The sequence below is a fragment of the Bos grunniens genome, chromosome 19 (genome assembly GCF_055505025.1).
Source record: "Bos grunniens cultivar Pamir isolate PY7600 chromosome 19, Bosgru_T2T1.0, whole genome shotgun sequence".
Taxonomy (NCBI): Eukaryota; Metazoa; Chordata; class Mammalia; order Artiodactyla; family Bovidae; genus Bos; species Bos grunniens.
In genome coordinates this window covers 2285507-2304109 of record NC_141183.1, presented here as the reverse complement: position 1 = coordinate 2304109, position 18603 = coordinate 2285507, and the positions used below count along the sequence as shown (strand labels likewise).

Here is an 18603-nt window from a genome sequence, read left to right as displayed (position 1 = left end):
CAGTGTTAATTGATTACTTTTTAAAAAGTCCCTGTTGCTCCCACAGAATGAGCCACCTGCCTATCAGTGTGTGCGCTCAGTCGTGTCTGACTCCTTGCAACCCCATGGACAGTGGCCCGCCAGGCTCCTCTGTCCATGGGATTTCCCAGGCAAGGATACTGGAGTGGATGGCCATTTCCTTCTCCAGGGGATCTTCCCGACCCAGGGATGGAACCCACGTCTTCTGGCAGGATTATTTACCATTGAGCCATCAGGGAAGTTCCGTGATCAGAAACGGGAGAGAAAGATATAAATTGAAAATTTGCCCCATGATGTCTTATACACAGCTAACTATACAATTTCTCCAAATTGGTTTTAATGGCTGACCAAAAATTAGAGGAGATGATTTATAATGATCCCTGGAAATACTAGTTTTATGATTTTCTTGATGTCGCAAGTCTGTATTGGGTTGATTTCAATTGCATACAATAGATGGTGGTTCTCACAGGTTTTTATCACTGGGGAGCAGGGTGAAGACCTGAGCACAGTGCCCACTAGCATCTATACGTAATTAGCCCGGTTATATCGGAAAACAACTCAATATGGTGCTGAGAAGAAAGAGGTCTCGAGAGAAGGGGCCAAGCCATCATGCTCATCGGCTGCAAGATCTTGAGATGTTATTAATTTAAGCCCCAACTTTAAAATGAGAATACCAGCATCTATCAACGCTTGGTGGGACTGAAGAGCAAACACAGGCAGGACCACTGAATAAACGCGTGTTGAATAAAAAAATATTGAAGTTGCCAGCTCAGGTACACTGCTATTTGGGACAAGTGCTTTCTTTGTTGTTGTTTTAATTTATTTACTGACGTATAGTTAATCTGGGCTTTCCGGGGTGGGTGGCGTTAGTGTAAAGAACTCATCTACCGATGCTGGAGACATAAGAGATGCAGATTCGGTCCCTGGGTTGGGAAGATCCCCTGGAGGAGGGCACAGCATCCCACTCCAGTATCCTTGCCTGGAGAATCCCATGGACAGAGGAGCCTGGCGGGCTGCAGTCCATGGGGTTGCAGAGAGTCAGACACGACTGAAGCAACTTAGCACGCGTGCCTAGTTGATTTACAATGCTGTCGATCTCTGCTATCCGGCAGAGCGATTCCGTTACACACACACATATATATATATTCTTTTTCATATCCTGTTCCACTGTGGTTTATCACGGGATATTGAATACAGTTCCCTGGGATATAGTAAGACCTTGTTCTTCATTCATCCTGCGTATAACAGCTTGCATCAGCTAATAAACACCAAATTCCCCGTCCCTCCTGCCGCCGCCGCCCGGCCCCTTGACAACCACAGGTCTGCTCTCTGTCTGTGAGTCTCTTTGCATTTCACAGATGAGTTCCTTTGTGTCAAAGTTTAGATTCCACACGGAAGTGATAACACACGGTATCTGCCTTTCTCTTTCCGGCTGACTTCACTGAGTATGATCAGCTCTAAGTCCACCCATGTGGCAGGCAGGTGCTTTCTTATTAACAGGCAGAACCCGTGAGAATAACACACACCCAACTAACACTTGTTGAGAAGGCACAGCATGCAAGGCGTGGTTAGTGATCACTGCGGCTCCACAGGGTCAGCTCCACGTCCTCCAGTACAACAGCCTTGTCCAGACAGATAAACAGATCGGTCAGCTTTGCCATAGAATACAGCTGTGTCTCATCCTTGGACCACCATGACTCTCAGTGCTCAGTCACTCAGTCATCCCCGACTCTTCACGACCCCAGCATGGCAGGCAGATTCTTTCTGACTGAGCCCCCTGGGAAGCCCTGATTACTCTTCACCCACTGATTTGTAGAAGGATTCTTGCTGAAGTGTTTCGGGACAATACATAAAATCTGAATGCAAAGGAAGAACTCCTGGGTTAAATTCCCTGTACACACTTTCTACTTCTATGTCCAGGCTTCTCTATGTCCAGGCTATAAAGCTGTTTATAGAAACTAACGCGAAGCAACCTAGTTCTATTCGGAGAGCCAGATTCCACTGAAAAGCTATATTGCCATGGACTGTGCCTAAAGTATTTTAACCTTTCTGGACTTTAGTTCCGCTGATGCTAAAATGGAAAGCATTCTGTCTGTAAACTAGGACTTACTTCCTTAAATGGTCCTCTGGTGTCTGACAGGAGTACTACACCAGTTTTACTGTTGCTGTTGTTTACTCGCTAAGTCGTGTCAGACTCTTTGCAACCACCATGGAGCCTTGCGATGCCAGGCTCCTCTGTCCAAGGGATTCTCCAGGCAGGAACGCTGGAGTGGGCTGCCAGGCTCTCTTCCAGGGGATCTTCCCGACCCAGGAATCCAGCCCGTGTCTCCTGCATTGGCAGGTGGGTTCTTTACCACTGATCCACCGGGAATCATCAGCTTTATAGATAATGTCATAAAGTTTCTACTATGAGAGAGCTTGGCTGTGTGTTTATAAACTAACACCCTTCCCCTAAGGGGATTTCTGTTGAAATTGATAAGCCTATTCCCTGTTCCCATAAATTACTTTTAGCAGGGGCCGACTCATTGGAAAAGACCCTGATGCTGGGAAAGATGGACGGCAGGAGGAGAAGGGGACGACAGAGGATGGGATGGTTGGATGGCATCACCCACTCAATAGACATAAGTTTGAGTAAACTCCGGGAGTTAGGGAAGGACAGGGAGGCCAGGCGTGCTGCAGTCCACGGGGGCGCAGAGAGCTGGACGTGACTGAGCAACTGAACAGCAGGAGTATATGTCAGTGACTACTTCAGAGGTGTGACTGTGGCTCCTGTTTGCATAACACTGTGTCTTAGGGATACGTGTGTGTGTGTGTGTGGTGACGGCTCCTCTCAATGTCACAGAAAGGGGCTCCTACTCCACCAGCAAATTCCTTGATCCCCGCATCCTAACAGGAATCTCCACCTCATGCTTCTTTCTTCCTGTCAGAGGATTTACCAGTCTCAGGCTAAACACTCACGGTCACTGAGCCTCTTAAATCAGCCGGAAACCTTCATATTCAAAATAAACGCTGATTCCTAAGATGTCCATGCTCACTCTTGCCCTTTCTGCTTGATCATGTCCAATTTACCTCGATTCCCACTCAGAATTGTTCTAGGAATGACATGTTCTAGACCTAATTTTAGCACAGGGTTCTTAAGTTTAAAACCTCAGGCTGTTTATCAAAATACACATTAATAAAATTATGAAAAGACACCGACTTTCCAAAAAAAAAAAAGTTACTGTGGGGGTAAAATAAGAACACAGTATATTATGAAACAAACCAGGATCTAAGGAAAGTTTGGGGTTTTTTTGGTACATTTGTTACTACTTTCTAGAAAATGATGGGAAATTTGGGCAACAGTCCAGCCAAGAAAAGAAGTCCGTGGGGAACAGAGACCAGAGAAATGCCCAGCGATGGTGGATGCAATCCCTGTGGATGTGATGGGATCAACAGCACAGAGGAGAGAGGTTAGACTCAGAGAAAGGCGTGGAGGGTCCCTCTCCAAGACAAGAAGCAAGGACATAAAGAATGACAACAGGAAGAAAATTCAGTGTGAAGGGAAGTATTGACATATAAAACAGGGTGTTCTGCCAAGATTTCCCATGGGGTCCAGGAAATATGAGGCCAAGACGCATTAGAAGCAGCCACAGTCGGTCAGCAGAGGAGCTCTTGTAGTTTCAAACAAAATTTTACCGAGGAGACTTGCAGAACATGAGCTCCTGAGGAAGTAGCTAATATTCTGTGAGAAACATAAGAGAAAATTCCAACAAGCAGCTCAATTATGTACCATTGCAAAGTAGGCAGGTGCAGCCTAAACTCTTTTTCTTTCTCAGAAGCTTTTCCATTCCAAAGCTGCTCATCACAAAACCTGGCAACAAAAGTCAAAAGTGGTTCCCAGCTCAAGAACCGTCCATGAGTCCCCAAGGTCACATGTGAGAACACGATATGTTTTACTCTTCAATGAATTTTAGAAAGTTTGTTACTCAAGAGTTGGAATCCTTCATCTCCAGAGCTGCAAACCTCAAGGTCTACAGTAGATCCAGACATTACTTCGGCTCTTCGATTTTTATTACAGCAGTTTTATTGAGATATAATTCACATAACATAGTTCCTTACTTAAAATGCATCATCCAACGGCTTTTTGCACATTCAGAACTGTACAATCGTCACCGCAATCAACTCTACAAGATGTTCATCACCCACAAAAGAAACACCATGCCTCTTAGCGGTCACTCTCCATTTTTCTCCTTCTGGTCGTGTTGTTGTTGATGTTTAGTTACTCATTCGTGTCCAACTCTTTGCGACCCCACGGACTGTAGCTCACCAGGCTCCTCCATCCATGCAATTCTCCAGGCAAGAACACTGGAGTGGGTTGATACTTCCTTCTCCAGGGGATCTTCCTGACCCAGGGATCAAACCCACATCTCCTGCATTGGCAGGCGGATTCTTTACCGCTGAGCCATGAGGGGCAACCACTAACCTACATCCTGTCTGTAGATTAGCCGATTCTTGACGCTTCATGTAAATAAAATGTTTTCAGTGAAGTATAGTTTTAAAGGCTCATCCACACTGTAGCATGTACCAGTACTTCTTCCTTTCTGTTACCTAATCATATTTTCTCATACAGACATGCCACATTTTATTTCTTCATCCATCAGCTGACATTTAGATTTTCCCACTTTCTAGCTATTATGAACAATGCTGCTTATGGACATTCATGAACATGGTTGGATGCAGATGTAAATTTTCAACTCTCTTGAGTATATGTACACCTAGGAGTGAAATTACTCTAACCTTTAATTTTTTATTTGAAAGTGCCAAACTTTCAAACTATACCAAAGCAGCTAAACCATTTTACACTTTCATCAGCAATGAATGAATGTTCCAATTTCCCTGCATTCCTTGCCAACACTTATTTTCTATGTTTTTGATAATAGTCATCTTAGTGGGGAGAAGGCAATAGCACCCCACTCCAGTACTCTTGCCTGGAAAATCCCATGGATGGAGGAGCCTGGTGGGCTACAGTCCACGGGGGTCTCAAAGAGTCGGACATGACTGAGCGGCTTCACTTTCACTTTTCACTTTCATGCATTGGAGAAGGAAATGGCAACCCACTCCAGTGTTCTTGCCTGGAGAATCCCAGGGACCGGGGAGCCTGGTGGGCTGCCGTCTATGGGGTCACAGAGTCGGACACGACTGAAGTGACTTAGCAGCAGCAGCAGCAGCAGCAGCAGCAGCAACAAGCAGTTACATGCTGTCTCCTTTTAAGCATAGTTGAGAAAGCATGCTTTAACTTTTTTTGAATGATCGCAGTGGTATAAATGGGCTTCCCAGGTGGCGCTAGTGGTAAGGAACCCGCCTACCAATGCAGAGACATAAGAGACGCCGGTTCAACCCCTGAGTCAGGAAGATCCCCTGGAGGAGGGCATGGCAAGCCACTCCAGTATTCTTGCCTGGAGAATCCTTTGGACAGAGGAGCCTGGTGGGCTACTGTCTATGGGGTCACACAGAGTTGGACACGACTGAAGCGACTCAGCAGCAGCAGCAGCAGCAGCATTTTAGTAGATATAAAGTGGTATCTCAATGTGGTTTGCAATTCTCTGACAATAACATTGAGCATAATTCATGTATTTATTGACCATTTATATATCTTCTTGGAGAAATGTCTGTTCAAATTCTTTATTGTTTTTTAATTGGGTTATTTGTCTTTTTATTATTAAGCTATAAAAGTTCTTTCTAGAACAAGTCTCTAGTCAGATATATAGTTTATAAATATTTTCTCTCATGCCATGAGTTATCTTTTTACTTTCTTGATGGTGCCTTTGCCATAAAAAAGCTTTTAATTTTGATGAAGCCCCACGTGTGGGTTTGTTGTCATATCTAAGATAACATTGCCTAATTCAAGGTCATGAAGATTTATACCTAGGTGTTATTCTAAGGGCTTCACAGTTTTAGTTCTTACATTTAGGTCTTTGATTCACTTTGAAGCAATTTTTGTATGTGGTGTAAGGTGGGGCTTAAATTCACTCTTTTGCGTGTGGAAAGGAGATCAAAGCAGTCAATCCTAAAGGAAATCAACTCTGAATATTCATTGAAAGGACTGATGCTGAAGCTGATGCTCCAATACTTTAGCCACCTGATTCGAAGAGCTGACTCACTGGAAAAGACCCTGATGCTGGGAAAGATTGAAGGCAGGAGGAGAAGGGGACGACAGAGGATGAGATGGTCGAATGGCATCACTGATTCAATGCACATGAGTCAAACGAGCAAACTCTCAGAGACGGTGAAGGACAGGGAAGCCTGGTGTGCAGCAGTTCATGGAGTCACAAAGAGTCTTAACTATTGAATAACAACAATTGGACTTAACTATTGAACAACAATCCAGTTTTCTGAGAACTATTTGCTGAAAAGACTGCGCTTTTCTTATTGAATTGTATGGGGACCCTGTTGAAAATAAACTGATTGTAATGAGAATTTGTTTCTGGGCTCTCAATTTGCCTCCATGGATCTATGTTTATCCTTATGCCAGTATTACACCATCTTGATTACTGTAGCTTTGCAGTAAGTTTTAAAATCAGAAAGTGTGATTCCTCAAAGACTGTTCCTCTTTTTCAAGGTTGTGTAGCTATTGTGAGTCTCTTGCATTGTCATATAAATTTTAGGATCAGTTTGTCAATTTCTGCAAAGAAGCGGGCTGGAATTCTGATGGGATTGCATTGAGCCTGCAGATTAATTTGGGCTATTGCCATCTTGACAATACTCTGTATGTTCATCTTTCTATTAATACTTTTTTAGGTCTTCTTTAATTTCTCTTGACAATGTAACTTTCAGAGTTTGACTTGTACTTACTTTATTAACTTTATTCCCAATTATTATATCATTTTAGTGCTATTATAAATGGAATTGTTTTTCTTAATTTCATTTTCAAATTGTTCACTGCTAGTGCATAATAATACAATTGACTTTGGTGTATTGAATTTGTATCTTGCAACTTTGCTGATCTTGCGTATCAGTTCTAATAGATTTTTAGGGGATTCCTTGGGATTTTCTATATGATAGTGATATTTTTCCTTCTTCCTTCCCAATGTGGATGGGTTTTATTTCATGTTCTTGCCTAAATGCCCTGGCAATACACAGTTGAATAGAAGCAGCAAAACTGAATGTCCTTGACCTATTCCTGATCTCTGATTTTGCCTTGACTCCTATCAACCCCTCAAATAGACAACTATCACTAGATAAATGAAGTAGGGCCAGTATGGTATTGTAATTTCTCCTTGTAATTTAAAATTCCCTAAGATGATGGTAAGAGAGTAAATTGGTATAAGCCCTATTGTGGGTAGTTCAACAAAAATCTGTTTTACAAATGCACGTTCCCTTTGTCCTAGCTATTCCATCACTAGACCCATATCCTGCAGAGGTAGCTCCCTTTTATGAAAAATGATGGATGGACAAGTTTACTCAACAAGACACTATCTGTCACATCAAATGCACAACACCAAGGTTGGACTCAGTAAAGTGTAGGGCGTTTGAACAACGAAATTCTGTGTAGTTGAGAAGAGAATGTGGAATTTGTAATACATTAATATAGAAATACCTTAATACATTAAGCAAAAAACTCTAGATGCAAAAGACTATATGCTACTCTGTATTTTAAAATGGCAAGAAATGTATAAACAGATTTGCTCATACATGTGTAAAGTCTTTGGAAAAATACATTAGAAAATAGTAATAGTAAAAACAGGATACCAGAGGACACAGTAGGAAAAAGACAATGAACAGTAACCTTTTGTGTGCTTTCTCAATTTGACCCATGTAAACATGTGACCGATTCAGAAAACTAGCCTAAAAAGTGAAGAATAAAATCTAATGCCATAAAAGCCAGCAAACAGTTAACAGCAAGTTAAAGGACGTCTTTAAAGGACCAGAAAGAAGTGGTGACAGGTGGTATCGAGAGTTTAGACGCTGTCAGAGCCGCAGCTCTTTTTCTGAGTCTGCCGCTAACTAGAAACTTAGAGACAGAAGTCGCTTGACTTTTCTGGACTCAATTCCTTTGCTGGAAAGTTCTGTGGTCAGGCTAGTTTACAGATTACACAACTAACAGATTGAACGTCTTCTGAGGCCAACGCTATGCGCTCTCCTTTTTGTGCATTTGAATCTCAAAGCCACTCTACAAAAACAAGCTATTTCATTAAAACTTGGAAAGAGACTGTGTGATCTAACAATGCTACTTCTTTTTTCCTATTTATTTGGCCACACCGAGTCTCAGTTGCAGCACGTGGGGTCTAGTTCCCTGACGAGGGACGGAACCCGGCCCCCGCACTGGAAGCCTGGAGTCTTTAGCCACTGAACCACTGGGGATGGCCCTGAATGATTCTTTTAAATGACTTTTTTCTTAAATTTTACAAACAAGTAAGAAAACTGTCAACTTGGGAATATCGGGTTACTCTCGAAACCCTTCTGTGCCGGGGAAGAGAGCAAATACCACTAACCGAGCAGCCAAAGACCCACTACAGAAAGTGAAAGCACATCTCCTGGGCTCAGTTCCCCAAATGCGCTCACCATCAGTCAAAGGCTGCCACACAGGGCTGCGAGGAACTGCTCACGTCCCACAGTGACACTGAAGTTCTGTTACATTTAACACTGCTCTGAATACACAGACCACTGTTTGTTAAAAAGGTTTCTTGTAGCACTGACGGACATGCACTGCCATGTATAAAACAGAGCTAGTGGGGAGCTGCTGTACAGCACGGGGAGCTCAGCTCGGCGCTCCGGGATGACCTGGGGTGGAGTGGGGAGGGGGCCAGGGAGGCCCAGGAGGGAGGGGATGTGTGTGTACACAGAGCTGACTCGCTTCATTGTAGGGCGGGGCTAACAACACTGTAAAGCAATCATACTCCAATAAAAAACAAAAAAACATGTAAAGGGCATTATTTCAAAAATTGATGACATTGGACTATGGGATGTGAATAGGTAACAGTATCATATCAAAATTAAATTCCTAGATATTTATAAAAAAATCAAGATGAATGTAAGGATTTCATTAACTCATTTTATAAAAGGAGAAACACAGCTGTAGATACAGCTATTGGAGTCGTCCCTTTCCTAGCAGAAGGCAACCTGGGGCAGACATCCTTGCAGAAGCTGTGATCACCGACCACACACCACCCTCCCTTCTGTGCATTATTAACCTGACCGCATCAGTTTGCCGTGAACTGAATCCAGGTGCAAGCACAAGCTTGATCTGACCCAGGAGGAAAAATGGAGACACCTACGTTTAACCTACAGCTCAGCTCGAAACCCCTCCCAGTCTGTGTCCTCAGGGCTGAGGGCATTTCCCCAGCTCTGAGGTAGCTGGGCTGCGGCCCGCCTGACGCCTCAGCACTGAACTTTAGAATGACCGGGGCAAACGCAAGGCTGTGCGGTGAGATCAAGAGTGCACCAAGCTGTACTCTGCCCCAGCCTGGATTCTCCTGCTTGACCACCTGGAGTGGGGTGTGTGCAACTTGTATCCGGCTCCCAGTTTCTCTCCATCACGCCCCCAACCTGCCTCCCCGATGTGGCTTTTCTAACTCAGCACAGGTTCTGAGCAGCTTCTAAACAGAGGGAGCCAAAGCGCCTCCTCTCTGGCTGCCCCGAGCACCCTCTGCTATCTCGGGGTTCCTGCGCTGAGTTCTCTGACACTGGAGGAACCCGGGGGCTGAAGCACGTGGGGCCCCTGTGATCTGCGAACCAGGATGGGCAGGCGTGATGCAACCCCACGGTACCCGCGGCGCACGGCTCTCAGATCCGCCGTCAGGGCTCTTAGGAGACAGTTTAAACACCAGCTGCCTCCACCGGTGAGCGGTGGGGACTGCCCCTCCATCCTGCCTCATGCCCTGGGCCCTCCTACTGACTGAGATCACGCTGATAAACAAGGCTCTCCCGCACAAGCCTCTATTTCAAGCTCTGAGCTCAGAGTCAGGACACAGCAGAAATGTGGGCTGAAGCCCAAGAGCCACGGGCGGCAGCGGAGGTCGTGGGGCAATCCACCTGCCCCCGGAGCCACGTGAGTCAGCAGATCTGGGTGCCTGAGGTGTTCTCGGAAGAATGCATGAATCACCTGTGGACGTCAGCCAGCCTCCTCTCTCCGTCCCCTGACCTGGCTGGCACATAGGGACCCAGGTTTGGGCAGCTCAGGTGGCAGGCAGGGAGGCTATGCCTGTGCCCAGGATACAGGCTCCCTCTGACCAACAACCCAACCATTGCCACTGTGGTCGGTCCTACAGCACCTGCAGGGGTCTCAGCCGGCTCCCCGCGAGGGGCTAATTATTAACAGACCTGGCACCCTAAAGCGAAGGAGGAGAGAGCGACGTGCTTCCTGGACTTCATGCTCACTTAACCCGAATACAGCTGTGCCTTCCCTGCCCTGAAGGCCTCTGCAAGCGCACCACTGCATCCACGGCTGCGAGAAAGCCGAGCCCGCCGCCGGGCCACCACGAGGCGGCAGACCAAGGCACAGATCTGCGTCCCAGCACATGCAACAGGTGTGTGACCGAGGGATCCGTTGGTTTGACCACAGGCCTCACTGTTCCAAAGCAGCCACTAGGCGGAACGGTGGGGTGGCCTGATAAAGGCTTCTCTGGTGGCTCAGTGGTAAAGAATTCGACTGCCAATGCAGAAGACGCAAGAGATGTGGCTTAGATCTCTGGGGCAGGAAGATCCTCTGGAGAAAGAAATGGCAACCCACTCCAGGCTGGAAATCCCATGGACAGAAGAGCCTGGGGGGCAACAGTCCATGGGGTCACAAAAGAGTCGGTAAAGGCTCAGGTATGGCCTCAGCATGAGAAAAACACCTGCTCCTCCAGCAACACCTCGATTCATGCTCATCCCTGGGGTTTCTACACGCAGACTTGTTTCCTTTCAGCGTCGGGCGGTGGGGTCAATGTCAGCACGGTCGTCATGGCTTAGTGTCGTTTCTTCTTGGCCCCTTCATCAGCCCGCCCATCAGAGGCAGGACACATATGAATTTGGGTGTACATACGCAGATACGCAGGAGATGTGGGTTCAATCCCTGGGTCAGGAAGATCCCGTGGAGGACGAAATGGCAACTCGCTCCAGTATTCTTGCCTGGGACCCAAGGACAGAGGAGCCTGGCAGGCTACAGCCCACGGAGTTGCAAAGACTCGGACACGACTGAGCGCACACACACAAATATAAACATGCATCTGTTCAGTTCAGTCGCTCAGTCGTCTCCGACTCTGCGACCCCATAGACTGCAGCACATAAGGCCTCCCTGTCCATCACCAACTCCCAGAGTTTACTCAAACTCATGTCCATGGAGTTGGTGATGCCATCCAGCCATCTCATCCTCTGTCGTCCCCTTCTCCTTCTGCCTTCAGTCTTTCCCAGCATCAGGGTCTTTTCCAGTGAGTCAGCTCTTCGAATCAGGTGGCCAAAGTATTGGAGTTTCAGCTTCAGCATCAGTCCTTCCAATGAATAATCAGGACTGATCTCCTTTAGGATGGACTGGTTGGATCTCCTTGCAGTCCAAGGGACTCCCAAGAGTCTTCTCCAACACCACAGTTCAAAAGCATCAATTCTTCAGTGCTCAGCCTTCTTCACAGTCCAACTCTCACGTCCATACGTGACCACTGGAAAACCACAGCCCTGACTAGACGGACATGCGTGCACCCCTGCATTTACCCCTTCCTATAATACCTCTAAAAGAGCGTCAAGACAGCTTACTGCACGCTACCAAATGCTTCTCAGTTTAACAGTGGTGAAATTTTGCCCAAAGCTCCCCAGCAGAATGACACTTCTGTCTCATTTGCCAACAAAGCATCACGTAAGTGTGCCAGAACCAGTCTCTGGCAAAAGACACAGGACCATCGTGATTGGCTTAGAGCAACCATCCTCCCTATCGCCTCCACCCGGGGCTGGGGTCGGGGCCACCTCTCAAGCCCTCAAATCACACAGAGGAGGTGACATACCCAAGGGGAACGGGGCTTCTTACAGGAAGAAGGAAGGGCGGTGACAAGCGTGGCTATCAGAGCAGCAACTGATTGTATCTGCTGCATTAACCTGCAATCCGCACAGTGAAATGGGCTGAACCCTCTGAAATGAGGGAGACTTTGTGCGTCACATGCATAATTTTCCAGGGAGAGGATACACAGTGATCATCATCTCTCAGCAGGCTCATGGACCCGAGAAAATTTTATACCCGTTTTCCTTTTAAAGGAGCACAATCCTTCATCTTAAATTTACAGAGCACTAGGGTTTCCAGAAACACATGCCCTATTTCAGAAGATGCAAATGTCTTCCCGGTCTCATTAACCGGCTCCTAGGGCAGGAACCAGAAAACTGCGAGGCCTTTGTCAAACTACACTCGTCTCAATGTGACTCCTCCTTGAATTCGTCCCTAGAGACCGATTTTTCCGGCTTCTAGGGTAACTGTTGTTGTTTAGTTGCTAAGTCATGTCCGACTCTTTGCGACCCCATATACTGTAGCCCTCCAGGCTCCTCCGTCCATGGGATTTCTCAGGCAAGAAGACTGAAGTGGATTGCCATTTCCTCCTCCAGGGTATCTTCCCCACCCAGGGATAGAACCTGCGTCTCCTGCTTGGCAGGCAGGTTCTTCACCACTGAGCCACCTGGGAAGCCTCGGGGTGTTAAATCCTGAGCAAATCCGCTGTGTGGCCTGTTCAACACTCATTCTTCTAAAGGACAAGGGGACCGAGGGGGCGTCTACAAAGGGATGAAAGACACAGGATTGCAAATTCTCACGATGAAGAAGACAATTTGTGGCTTCAAAGTCAAAGAATCAAAGCCAAGGCTGGACGTGGGGCTGAAACCAACACACTATTGTAAAGCAATTACGCTTCAATTAAAAGTAAATTTAAAAAAATTTACGATATCCTCCCAACTCAGCATTAAAAAAGTCGAGGCAGCTTGTCCGTTTCACTGTGTCTTCAGGGTTTTCTCCCAATGGCCCCAAGTGCGCTGTTCAGAGTCCTAGACGCACGACCATCACTTGGGTCAGCTGTGGGGTCGGAAAGAGATGGAACCGTCTGGAGCTTTCATCTTCCAGCGCTCCCTCAGCTGTTCCATTTCTCTATCTGAAAAGGCTTCACAAATACAAAGGCATTGGCAGCAGCCACTGCAGGGGAGGGAGGGGCGGGGCATTATGAAGCCTGTGCCCTTGGGTGTGGCTGTGACATTTTTGCCAGGCAGACAACTGCTGTGCAGACAGAGATGAAATTATAGAATCCAGATTCACCCTGTAGCCACCTCGGCCGCAGGGGGACCCTATAAAATGACCATCCCGGACGGGACATTTTGGAGAATGAAAGAGGATACTGTTGAGCATGAAACCAAGACAAGTGATGTGAGGACGGGCAGGCCCCGCTAGTCAGAGGCACGGCCTCCTGCTGGTCCGTGCTTGATAATACTACTCTCCTCTGCTTTGGTCTGTGTCCTTCACCCAGAGCTTGGCATGTAGCTTACATTGCGTTAAACGTAAACGTCGCCATTCCCTTCTCCAGGGGATCTTCCTGCCCCAGGGATCAAACCTGGGTCTCCGGCATTGCAGGCAGATTCCTTACCTTCTGAGCCACCAGGGAAGCCCCATTAAACATCACAGAGAATGCAAACCAGCAACTAAAATCACAGAGCATACCATAACACATCATGACCGGGAAAGTCTGCTCACAGGGAGCCTTCCGTCTTCACTGCAACAGGACTCTGGCTGTCTTTGAGCGACAGCCATGCTGGTAGCCTTGCCATTGAAACTACCTGACGTTCACTCTGACTAAGGCATGAAGACCATGTGCATGCTTTGGTTTTTAAATCTTTGATCCAGAATATACCCGAGTGACTCACTGGACTATTTTGGTCTTGGGAATCAAGCTGCAGTGGGTCTTGCTGCAACCAACACGTGTCGGGGTAGACAGAGGACCTCCTAAGAAACCATGAGAACACGTGCGGAGACCAGGGGATCCTGCAGACCCGATGGGGCAGGCACCGCTCGAAAACCTCCTGAGCCCTGATCATATTCCTGTATGTTAAGTCATCTCCAAATCCTCTCCGGGGTCAACAATCATTTATGTACATTAACCCCTCTTCTCCAAGTCCTCTTGGCTAAAACAACATCTCAAATCTAGGACTCTGGGTTTCTAGCTTCTTCATCACTGGCCAAAATAAAAAATAAAAATAAATTTTAAAAGATATCTTACCAGGGAGGCTTAAAGAATAATAAAACACTTTTAAAAACATACAGCACTGGATTTCTGAGCTCACAAGTAAAAATACTGATTATAAAAATTTAGAGAATAAAGAAAGGGGCAAAGAAGAAAATTAAAATTACCCAAATGAATCCCAACCACCCAGGCAAAGCTAACGTTAGTATTTCAGTGCATGACTCTGCAGACTATTTTTGTGCGTATATCTTTAACTATTTAATATATATATGTTAACATAGATACAGAAATTTCTCATACAATCCAGACCTCTCTGTGTATGTAATTTTAATACCGCTTTTATCCCTTAGCATTTTATTGTGACTATTTTCTGCAGACACTAACCATAGTTTTGTAAACGTTTTCTTTTTTTAGTTGCAAAATATTCCATTCAAATGGAATATGCAAACACGGGTTGTAAAGATGACTATTTATACATAATTGTTAAGTGACCAGTGGCACAGCCAGCATGCCTTGGTTGCAATGAAATACGTTTGGCTCTTTTAAACAAAACACAAGTGGGAAATGATATGCTAAGTCACTCAGCTTCAAGAACTTACAGTCAATCCACTTAGAAAAAATTCAAGACCTCTGAAGTGGACAGAGATCCAAATGAGGGTGGTATGAGACACATTTCTGTATAGGCTGACCAGAGAAGACACTCTGGGAGGGAAGGTTTGCCGATACTCCAGCTCCTAGCTTGTGTGTTTATTTGCCTGCACCGAGTAGTGGTGGTGGCATGCAGAATCCTTAGCTGCAGTACGTGGGGTCGTTTCCTGACCAGGGATTGAACCCGGGCCTCCTGCATTGGGAGTGTGGAGTCTCAGCCCCTGGACCACAGGGGAAGTCTCAATAATTTTAAAATCATACATCATTACTCTAAACATTGTTATGCTTTCTGCAGGCTTTGCCCTGCGCCAGGGAACGCCCATATGTCCTCAGCGGTGTCGGATCCCTGTAACCCCATGGGCTGCAGCCTGCCAGGCTCCTCTGTTCACGGGATTTCCCAGGCAAGAATGCTTGCATGGGTACCCATTCCCTGGGAAATCCCACAGACAGAGGAGCCTGGCAGGCTACAGTCCACGAGGTCACAAAGAGTGGGACACAACTGAAGTGACTGAGCACACACACACACATACAGCATAGCGTTTCCAGGATGTTCCGTGTTGTCTCAGCAAAAAGCCTGAGTCGAAAACCATTGCTTAATACTCAACCCGGCGGCAGTGAACGTGGAAGGGAACGCAGTCCTGAGCCTCTAGAAGAACCAACCAACACACAATTAAAGGAAGCTCGCCACAATGGCATTCACAGCTCCACACAACCCTCTTCCTTCCTCCCCTGCCCCCTTGATCATCTCAAACCTTCCTAGTCACAGATCACACACTTCCTAACAAACATCAGCCCATAAGCACCAAACAACGTGATGCCTGCGGAGCAGGCCAAGCAGGTGTTTTTCAGTATTAGATACAACAGCAGCTCAAGATTCCTCCCCAAGAAGTGTTGTTGTTGTTCAGTCGCTAAGTTGTGTCTGACTCTTTGAGACCTCATGGACTGCAGCACACCAGGCTTCCCTGTCCATCACCATCTCCTGGAGCTTGCTCAAACTCATGTCCATCAAGTCGGTGATGTCATCCAGCCATCTCATCCTCTGTCACCCCCTTCTCCTCCTGCCCTCAATCTTCCCCAGCACCAAGGTCTTTTCCAATGAGTCAGCCTTTACATCAGGTGGCCAAAGTATTGGAGCTTCAGCTTCAGCATCAGTCCTTCCAATGAATATTCAGGGCTGATTTCTTTAGGATGGACTCGTTTGATCTTGCAGTCCAAGGGACTCTCAAGAGTCTTCTCAACACCACAAATTGGTCCTGAGAAGTATTAAAACACCCAGCATTAAAGTATTAAAAGTATTAAGTATTAAAAGATCCCAGCATTCTTGTCTTTTCCTATGCGTGTTTGTTATATATGGTCACTCATCCTCTGTTTGGAGAAGGCAATGGCACCCCACTCCAGTACTTTTGCCTGGAAAACCCCATGGACAGGGGAGCCTGGTAGGCTGTAGTCCATGGGGTCGCTGGAGTCAGACACGACTGAGCGACTTCTCTTTCACTTTTCCCTTTCATGCATTGGAGAAGGAAATGGCAACCCACTGCAGTGTTCTTGCCTGGAGAATCCCAGGGACGGGGAGCCTGGTGGGCTGCCGTCTCTGGGGTCGCACAGAGTCGGACACGACTGGAGCGACTTAGCAGCAGCAGCAGCAGCAGCAGCACCCTCTGTTGTTGTTTAGTCGCTAAGTGTGTCCAATTTTTTCGACCCCATGGGCTGTAGCCAGCCAGGCCCCTCTGTCCATGGAATTCTCCAGGCAAGAACACTGGAGTGGGTTGCCATTTCCTTCTCCAGCGGATCTTCCTGAGCCAGGGATCAAGTCCACGTCTCCTGCATTGGCGGGCAGATTCCTTACAGCTGAGCCACCAGGGAAGCCCACGAAGGACAAGATTTGCCCAGAAATACCAGAACCGCATCATTCAGAGGGACACAAGCAGGCCACAAACACCCCCTGGCCTGTAGACGAACGATGAAGCTGTAGCTCAGCACGCTTAAGAACTCTAGCCAAAGCCCTCAGACTAACACAGGCTAGAAGTGGGGCTCGAACCAAGGTCCTTTGGGCTGGGGGTCTAGAGTTCAGTCTAGAAACTACTTCTGTCGTTGCCCCAGGGGGGACGGAGGCGGCTCCACGCAGACCCGGTAGCACCGAAAAGCACAGTGTGTTCTGGTGTCGTTTTATGGTAGCACTGCCTGTTCTGGAATCCAGAGAGCAGCCAAGCTTCTCCCGGCGGCTGGAATGTCCTTGCGACACAGGTCAGCAGACCAGAGTCCATGCCCCGTAGAGAAGATGCTGAGCTGCCCCTGCTCACTGAGGCGGCGGCCCGCACTGTCGCTCCGGCCGGCTCTGCCCCCGGCGGGATCCAAAGCCCGCTGGTGAGGGGCTCTGCGCACGGCCAGGGGCTGCAGGCAGGGCATGGTGCAGCCTGGCGTTTGCACGTTCCGACCCCGAGGGCGTGCGACTCATTCCCAGGGCGAGCAGAAAACCCCCCTCACTTCACCTTCCTTTCCAAACCGCCTGCTTTCGGATTTCTACACAGAAATTCTGACTGAAACTGACTTCGTGCTTTCTGCAAAAGAAAGCAATCTGACTGCCAAGCAGGGAGGAAAAGTTATGGAAAGTGGTGCACAGCACATAGCTGGCTTCTGGTTTTTTTTTTTTTTGGTGACGTGTGATTGACAATTAAAGTGGAATCTCGCTGGCCTGGGCTCGTTCCTGGCCGCTCCGGAGCCAGAGAAGCTGGTGACAGTTCCCATAACTATCAGAACCAGACTTGGAACAGAAGGCAGAGGCCCCAGCTGACCTCCGCCGGCCGAGGGGCACCTCGGGGGTGCTGGGCAGCAGCTCCCCGGAGAGGCCCCCGGAGGCCAGAGCACCCCGTGGCTTTCTCAGCAGCCCGCCTTCCCAAACCAGCTCAGCCCAGAACAAAAACGACCCTGTCAGGCATCACAAACAGTGGGAAAAACACGCCTGTGGACAAAGCAAGGCCATTCAGCGGCCCCCGAGGGCTGTTTCCCACCCCTCGGGCACAGGGACCCAACAACACCCGCAGAGTCCGCTGTAGAAAGGGAAAGAAAGACACGTCTGTGGGAGGAGGAAGGCGTGAAGTCCAGGGCAAGCTGTTTCTCTTGTTCTTTCCATTTCACTGCGACCACGTGCTGCCGCTGGGCAGGCTGCGGGCTGAGCCAGGGGTGCCCACAAGAGGTTTAGAAACCGTGTCACATGGACCCCTAGGGACCACGGGGGAGTGGAGTATAACACGGACAGGAAGCGAGGGTTGTCCTTCAGTCGCTCAGTCGTGTCCGGCTCTTTGAGACCCCATGGACTGTAGCACGCTAGGCCTCCCTGTCCATCACCAACTCCCGGAGTTTACCCAAACTCATGTCCATTGAGTCAGTGATGCCATCCAGCCATCTCATCCTCTGTCATCCCCTTCTCCTCCTGCCCTCAGTCTTTCCCGGAATCAGGCTCTTTTCCAGTGAGTCGGCCACAATCAGCTTCCAAGATGCTCTAGTATGTGTAGGGATCGACTCATTCCACTTTGCCCCGGACATTCCTGGTTTTGAAACTGAAAGCCCGCTGGACATCGGGCACTGCATGCAGGATCTCAGTTCCCCAACCAGGGATTGAACCCTTGCCTCCTGCAGTGGGAGCATAGAGCTCCAACTACTGGACCGCCAGGGAGTTCCCCAACTTTCAACTTTAATAAAAATTTATAAACCAAAACAAAACCAAAAACACTGAAAGTCCAGTCCCAGTTCCCCGGGAACCCACTCAGTCCCTGGCAGATCG

The 18603-nt window shown here is 47.7% G+C and overlaps 1 protein-coding gene across 3 annotated transcripts in view; it reads right to left on the bottom strand.

Moving 5' to 3' along the window:
- The window catches only part of MAP2K6 (mitogen-activated protein kinase kinase 6), a 109699-nt gene that overhangs the window by 49388 nt on the left and 41708 nt on the right, over positions 1-18603 (bottom strand). The window contains exon 1 of one of the 3 annotated variants that reach the window (XM_086355913.1): positions 13655-13790. The exons of the other annotated variants lie outside the window; for them this stretch is intronic. Within the exon in view, the coding sequence (XP_086212039.1) occupies positions 13655-13667 (13 nt within the window). The 5' untranslated portion in view covers positions 13668-13790. Of the gene's footprint in view, positions 1-13654; positions 13791-18603 lie in introns of those variants that run through there. 3 annotated transcript variants of the gene reach the window in all.